The 7,836-nt window shown below is 39.7% G+C and overlaps 1 protein-coding gene across 3 annotated transcripts in view; it reads left to right on the top strand.

The window, feature by feature from the left end:
- Positions 1 to 123: 123 nt before the first annotated feature.
- The window catches only part of FANCD2 (FA complementation group D2), a 65,010-nt gene continuing 57,297 nt past the window's right edge, over positions 124 to 7,836 (top strand). For 2 of the 3 annotated variants that reach the window (XM_058726027.1, XM_058726025.1), the window contains exons 1-7: positions 124 to 246; positions 2,065 to 2,145; positions 4,305 to 4,445; positions 5,024 to 5,091; positions 5,489 to 5,592; positions 6,203 to 6,263; positions 7,196 to 7,248. In XM_058726027.1, coding sequence (XP_058582010.1) covers positions 2,082 to 2,145; positions 4,305 to 4,445; positions 5,024 to 5,091; positions 5,489 to 5,592; positions 6,203 to 6,263; positions 7,196 to 7,248 — 491 coding nt within the window. In that variant the 5' untranslated portion in view covers positions 124 to 246; positions 2,065 to 2,081. Of the gene's footprint in view, positions 254 to 2,064; positions 2,146 to 4,304; positions 4,446 to 5,023; positions 5,092 to 5,488; positions 5,593 to 6,202; positions 6,264 to 7,195; positions 7,249 to 7,836 lie in introns of all 3 variants that reach the window. The other variant, XM_058726026.1, reaches the window with a different exon arrangement.

Below are 7,836 nucleotides of genomic sequence, written 5' to 3'. Positions count from 1 at the left end.
ATGTTTTGCGTCACGGTGAGGCGAGACTTGGTGGCGTCAGCGTGGTGTAGCGCCGGGCGCGCAAGTCGAAAACGAGGGGCGGAGACGGCTTCTCGCGGGTGAGAGGAGTCGCGGTCGTCGTCTCTCGAGGCTCCGAGCGTCTGTGGTCTGGTCGCTAGGTCCCGGCCGAGTCCGGCCTTTCCTTCTGGGGCTCCGCGCCCCAAACGTCGGCCTCCTCATCTGCCCTGTCGTGGAATTTAGCCCCCCCAGGTACCTGCCTGCGTCGTTAAAATAACAAAATGAGAAAGGCTTTTACCCCCAACTCGTTTCCGAAAGACTTAGTCCGGACAGCTGGCCCAGCCCACCAGTCTGTCCAGGCTTCTCTGGAAAGGAGGCATGTTACGGGCTTGCGCCCTGATGTCAGACGGCCATGATTTACCTTAATTTTTCTGTCTATAAAATGGCTGATAATGGTCATAGATACTTCACGAGGCAGCGGATGAAGAAAACGCTTAGCAGGGTGCGTGGTAGTTAGTAAATGTTAACTATTTTTGGAAGACATCGTTCTAATTAAGAGTGAGTATCGGTGGTAGGTAGTGCGGATTCTGGAGTCAGACTGCCTTAGGATCCCATTTATGCCACTGAAGGAGAATAATAATGGTACCTCTCTCCAAAAGGTTAGTGAGTAATGAGGTATTCATTATAAAGCACTTAAAATCGTTCTTGTTAGTTATTAATATTTACTTGCCTGCCATCCATTCTCATTTAGCGAATATTTCCCGAAATTTTATTCCAGGTACTGTGCTAGGCACTGGGGATGCTGAGATAAGTCATTCCGGGTTCCTGTTGTGAAGGAGCCCTGCAGTCTAATGTGATGTGGTAGGGGATCCTATATACACTCTGTGGAACAGGGAAGCTGGAGTTGCAAACCGCCTTGGGGATGGGAGGAACATTTTTCAAGGAAGATGACATTTGGTCATGTCTTTCAGGATTAGTAGTTTCCAAGCAGAGAGGAGCGTTTCAGGTGAAAAAAAAAACCTTATACAAAAGTGCTGAGACCAGGAATGTTCTGGTTTATGAGAGACACTAGGAGGCCCTTAATGTGGTTCAGGCCCTCCCCTACCTCTGCAGTTTCATTTCTTCTTTGATTTTTTTTTAATGCTTATTTATTTTTGAGAGCGAGAGTGGGAGAAGCGTGAGTGGGGGAGGAGCAGAGGGGGGACACAGAATCTAAGCAGGCTCCAGGCTCTGAGCTGGCAGCACAGAGCCCGATGTGGGCCTCGAACCCATCAACCATGAGATCATGACCTGAGCCGAAGTCAGATGCTTAACCCACTGAGCCACCCAGGCACCCCTCTGCAGTTTCATTTCTGACTACAAGCTCCTTACTTGTTCACTGTTGAGTTTTTCTCTGCCTGGACTACTCTTCTCATACATCTTCTATTGGTAATCTCCTGTTTCAGCCTTCAGGTCCCTGCTTTAATACCATTTTCTCAGATGATCCCTGAAAAATTGTCCCAGCTTTTCTTCATCTCCCCTACCCATATCTAGACTAAATGTCCATGTAAGCCCTCATAGCATCCTGTACTTTTGTAGCACTTACACAATGTAGTTAAGTAACTACATCAAGATCATTCATTACTATAATTTAAATTCCCTGAGGGCAGGGATCATGTCTTGTTCACAATTCTAACCCCAGCACCTGGGACAGTCTCCAACATATAATCCTGTATTAACGAGTTAAAGGAGATGGTAGATTGGGGCTAGATGATGAAGGATCTCGAATGTCAGAAAGAGAACTGGGTTTTATCCTTCAGCAGGAAGAAAGTGGTCTGGCTATAGAGGCAAGTAGGTAAAGTCTTGAAAGCAGGGGAGTATTGACCAGATACAGGAGTTGAAATTCTCTCAGCACGTGGATTTAGACAGTATTAATGTAAAGACTTCTTTGGTATAGAAGTGTAGAAGTTCTTTGGCTTTTGATAGAGTAGTTTTCTTTGAGCTATAGCTTTGACTTTTCAGGATTTATCTAGCTTCTAGAGGGTAACTTCTACCCTCTGACTTTGCTCTCAAAAGTAATTTAATTGCAGAAGACTTCGGTCAGAATGGTTCCCAAGAGAAGGCCGTCAAAATTGGAGGATAAAGAAAGCCTGACAGAAGAGGCTTCCAGTAAGTATCTAGTTATTTGTTGTTTTATTTCCTATAACAAATGTGTGAGGCACTTACAGAAAAAGTTCCTCCTTTCAAGCTGGGAATCATCACGACTTAATGGTTAGAACACACAGAATCTGGTATCAGGAGATTTGGGATTGAGTTTCTGCCTCTGATTCCATGTATGACTTTGGGCATGCCCACTGTCTCTGAGCTTCAGTCTCCACATCCCTAAGAGGAATGAGTATTATAGAGCTCATCTACTTACATCATCTAGATGGTGAGAAAAAGGTACAACATAGTCTGTATCCTTTAAACTTGTGGTCCCCTTTCCTCCCTTAAAAGAAATTATGGGGGCATCTGCCTTGCTCAGTCAATAGAGTGTGTAACTCTTGGTCTCGGGGTTATGAGTTTGACCCCCCCCCCCCCCAAATTGGGTGTAGTAGAGACTGCTTAAAAGTAAAATGTTAAAAAAATTACAATACAGATAGACTGATGTATGAAGGAAAGGCATCATATCAAAGCAAACACATTAAGGGTGAAGAAACAGTGTAAATTCTGTCCATATGAGAATGTGGTGGACAGAGGCCCTAAGAGTTCTCATGAAAAGAGGTTGATTGTCTTTTCATTTATTATACTCATCTACTCTGTTAAGGTAGTTCTAACTTGTTACATCATTAAAGGAGAAGAATAAATAATCATACTTAATTTCAAGTATCTGTTTTGTTTATCATTATTTAAATTTATTTGTTTGTTTTGAGAGAGAGAAAGGGAGAGAACTCGAGCAGGAGAGGGGCAAAGAGAGAGAGGAAGAGAATCCCAAGCAAGCTCCGCAGTATCAGCACAGAGCCTGATGCGGGGTTGAACTTTCAAACCATGAGATGGCCTGAGCTAAAATCAAGAGTCGGACACTTAACTGACTGAGCCACCCAGGCGCCCCATTTATTATGTTTTATTACTTCTCTTGGGTTGAAAACCTTGGGATAAAACCACTCTGGGCTTTGTACTCAAAGGCTTGATGCAGGAGAATCTGCCAGATTCTTTCTACCCCTGCATCAAGTTGCATGCATCAAGATTATTACCTCCTGGAGAACTTTTTAAAATTCACACACCCAGGACCCACACCTGAGATTTTAATTGAGTAACTATGGGATGTGACCTAAGAATGCACTTTTTTTTTTTAATGTTTATTTACTTTTGAGAGACAGAGCACAAGAAGGGGAGGGACAGACAGAGCGGGAGATAGCGAATCTGAAATAGGCTCCAGGCTTTGAGCTGTCAGTGCAGAACCCAATGCAAGGCTGGAACTCACAAACTGCAAGATCATGACCTAAGCTGAAGTCAGACGCTCAACCGACTGAGCCATCCAGGCGCCCCTTTAAGTTTATTTATTTATTTATTTATTTAATTTTTTAAATGTTTTATTTATTTTTGAGACAGAGAGACAGGGCATGAGCAGGGGAGGGGCAGAGAGAGAGGGGGACACAGAATCCGAAGCAGGCTCCAGGCTCTGAGCTGTCAGCACATAGCCCGACATGGGGATCGAACTCACGGACCGTGAGATCATGACCTGAGCCGGAGTCGGACGCTTAACCGACTGAGCCACCCAGGTGCCCCTAAGTTTATTTATTTTAAGAGAGAGAGAGCATGCACATGCAGGGGAGGGTAGAGAGAGAGAAAGAGAAAGAATCCAAGCTAGGCTCTGCACTGACAGCACAGAACCCAATGGGGCTCGATCCCGCTAATCGTGAGACCATGACCTGAGCTGAAACCAAGAGTCAGATGCTTAACTGACTGAGCCATCCAGGTGCCCCAAGAATGTGCTTTTAATAAGCTTCTCAGTGATTCCAGTGCAGTGGTTTGCAAGCAACAGTTTGAGGCACCCTGACTGCTTTAGAATTTGGGTGATTAAACAGTTCCATGGTTATTTTTATTAGAAGTGGCATGTTTTGAATTCTCCAAATCAAAATGCAATAGATAAAAATAATTCTATTTATTGATTGTTTTATTTGTATGCCACTATGTCTGACCATTGTTAGAGATAAAATTTTACTATAGCATCGATTTCAATATAATTCTTCAAGAACCCATCAACTTTCCTCTTAGGGTTATTCTAAAGTTTACATTTTTTAATCTTTACTGTTTGTCACATTCTTGAAAATTTTGTTTGTTTTCAGAAGCCAGCAAGCAACCACTTTCCAAGAAGACAAAGAAGTCTCATATTCACAATGAAGTGGAAGAAAACGACAATGTTTTTATAAAGCTTCTTAAAACATCAGGAGTTATTCTTAAAACAGGAGAGAGTCAGAATCAACTAAGTAATATTTTAATTTAAATCTTTTCTCTGGGTTTGGTGCAGGGCTCAGCACTGAATCATGGATTTTCGAAATAGAGGCAATGAAGATTAAAAATAGAAGTATTGTTTTTCTTGAGACAAAATTAACGTTGAAATTGCTTTTTAGAGAATATTGTTATAGTTTTTGGTTCTGATTAATGCATGTTAAGTAAAGTAATTCTAATTTTTTTTAGAAAAAATTATATACTTGTATTACTTTGTGTTTTATTGTGGAAAAATAAATTAATACTCAAGAGAGTAATTAGATCTGTGTCAGAATAATTTCAGACGAAAATTTATAAAGCCATGTAAAGCTCTTCTTTTAGGGCATAGATTACTTTATTCTGCTAAGATTATAGCGTATCTTTTTTGGTACACTTAATAGCTATCCTCTATCAGAGCTAAATCTGTTTTATGATGGGTTTAGAAAATTTAGCTCTGAAATTAGGTTGAAAATATCTTTATTGGCTTCATCAGGCAGGAAACATAGGTCTTTAGGAAAGTAAAAGTATAGTGGGAGATATTAAAGATTCTGGTGACCATCTGTTTTTTTCCTCATAGCTGTGGATCAAATTGTTTTCCAAAAGAAGCTCTTTCAGACTCTGAGGAAACATCCTTCTTATCCCCAAGTATGTGTTTCTTCCTGGTACTTTTGCTTTTTCCAGCACTACTCTGGAATTGGGGATTTAAAGATGCAGGCATAGGGGTGCCTGGGTGGCTCAGTTAGTTAAGTGTCCGACTTGGGCTTGGGTCTTGATCTCAACGGTTAGTGAGTTTGAGCCCCACATCGGGCTCTGTGCTGAGAGCTCAGAGCCTGAAGCCTGCTTCAGATTCTGTCTCCCTCTGTCTCTGACCCTCCCCTGCTCACACACTCTCTCTCTCTGTGTCAAGAATAAACATTAAAAAATTTAAAAAAAAGATGCAGGCATAAAGTTGAATGGGCTAGAATGATTTTTAGTTAATCTACAGCAAATGTTAAACTAAAAATCTTAACTCTTAACCTTTTTTTTTTTCAATGTCATTAAGATAATAGAAGAATTTGTTAGTGGCCTGGAATCCTACATTGAAGACCAAGACAGTTTCAGGAACTGCCTTTTGTCTTGTGAACGTCTGCAGGATGAGGAAGCCAGGTATGGAGTGGAGGCATAGAATCTTGCTGAAGTTTAAGCTGTTAACACTAACCAAATTGCGGGTTGGGGATGAGGGGAGAATGCATTTTTTTTGTAATTTCACTTTATTTTTATAACCCTTTTTTCTTGGGGCACCTGGGTGGCTCATTGGTTGAGTGTCCCACCTGGTTTTGGCTTAGGTCATGGTTCCAGGGTCGTGGAATCAAGCCCTGCGTTGGGCTCCATGCTAAACATAAAGCTTGCTTGAGATTCTTTCTTTCAGTCTGCCCCTCTTCCTGTTTCTCTCAAAAAAAAAAAAAAAAAAAGAAGAAGAAGAAGAAGAAGAAGAAAAAGCAACTCTTTTTTCTTCAGTTTTAACCTAACCTTTAAATTATTAATTTATGTTTATGAGACTAAGAGCCCAGGGTGTTTTCTGGAGTGTGTCTCATCTGTGTTGATAGAATTTTAACAGCCTGGTTTAAGAGCCATCTTCTCATGTTCTGTATTTCTGGTATAAGAGGATAGTTTCTTTTTAAATATTGTATATTTAACCAATTTTATGAAGAAAAGATGGTAAAAATATTAAAACAGGGAAAACAGAACAGAAAACGAATGTTTTTTTTTTTAACAGCATGGGCGCATCTTACTCTAAGAGCCTCATTAAATTGCTTCTGGGAATTGACATATTACAGGTGAGACTGTGCCACATTTTCTGTGAACAATAGATGGATGTGATTTGTGGTGTATGCCCAAGTATAAATGGCATAAAGGGTCAGGTAGGGTTAATCGGAGAGTTTGGGTTTGCAGTAGTTTACCATAGCCCTGTTGCAGAAATATATCTGGTAAGCCAATATCTGCAGCTTTGTACTGAGCTAATTTAATTAGCTCAGTACATTTCTTTAAAATATTCTATATTCCCCTCAGCCTCTGATTCTTGATTTGTAAAGCTTCCTCTTGTGTGTCTGTGTACCTTATATATCTCTGCCATATTCACATTTGTATCGTCTCCTATATAGGTTTTTATTTGCTTATTAACTTGATTTACCCTTTTCCTCCTCCTCTCTTTTAATATGTTGAGTGGATAATGCTTTGACATGTTTTAAATGTTTCACATTATAAAAACACATACAGTGGAAATTCTTGTTTTACCCTGTCCTCCATTTTTTTCTCTTTTTTTTCTTTCCCACTGCTAATCTTCCCACACTCATATCCCTTCCTTCTCTTTGGAAATCTTCAGTATAATTTAGTTAGATTAAATTTAAGAGCCCTCTTGTTCCTCTGGAGTGAAATCTTCTCTTTTTGCAAACTGTTGGATAATTTTTTAAGTCTGCATTTCATGAACTAACAGTTGTCATCATATTTAATAATATTATCATCTGATTATTTTAATACTGCATAAATCATTTTGCAATTTTTTTAAAGATACATTAATGACAAGTCTTTGTATTTCAACAACTTATATTCGAGATACAGCCAGCATTCAAGTGGCCATTCTTAAAATGAGATTTTAATTATACCAGACTTGTTCCTCCCAGAGCTCTTGTTGGAGCACATTATGACTAATTATATATTTCTGTTGTGTATTTCAAGACCATCTCCTAACTCCTTATGTCTTCTTTTTCAGCCTGCCATTATCAAAACCTTATTTGAAAAGTTGCCAGAATTTCTTTTTGAAAAGTAAGTGGAATTACTCTGGAATGCTTAAATTACTTTTGTGTACTTACGTTTCTCTCTGAAAAGATTACTGTGAAACATTGGTTTCTCTAAAAGTCATATTGATCGTGACACCAGATTCTTAAGTGACTAAGATTTTACTGAGGTGTATTTTGAAAAAAATTTAATCTGTTTATATGACTGCATGTTCCTAGAAGGATATACCATAAACTGGTAATAGTTGTCTCCAAGGAGGGGAGCCAATTGCTTGGTGTCAGATGTTCTATGAATACCATTCTTTACCTTTTCAATTTTATGATGTATGTGTGTGACTTTTTTTTTAATTAACAACCTAATAGAAAAGTAGAAAAAGGTCACAAATAGATAATTCACAAAGAAATACAAGAGTGTCAAACATTTTTTTAAATACTCAGTTTCACATTTAAAAAAAATAAAAAGTAGGGGATGTGCCTGGGTGGCTCAGTCAGTTAAGTGTCCGACTTGAGCTCGGGTCATGATCTTGTGGTTTGCAAGTTTGAGCCCCGCATGGGGCTCTGTGCTGACAGCTCAAATCCTGGAGCCAGCTTCAGATTCTGTCTTCCTTGATCTCTG

The sequence above is a fragment of the Neofelis nebulosa genome, chromosome 4, assembly GCF_028018385.1.
Source record: "Neofelis nebulosa isolate mNeoNeb1 chromosome 4, mNeoNeb1.pri, whole genome shotgun sequence".
Lineage (NCBI taxonomy): Eukaryota > Metazoa > Chordata > Mammalia > Carnivora > Felidae > Neofelis > Neofelis nebulosa.
Note: the sequence above shows the minus strand (reverse complement) of the source record. Positions and strands in the feature narration are given on the sequence as shown.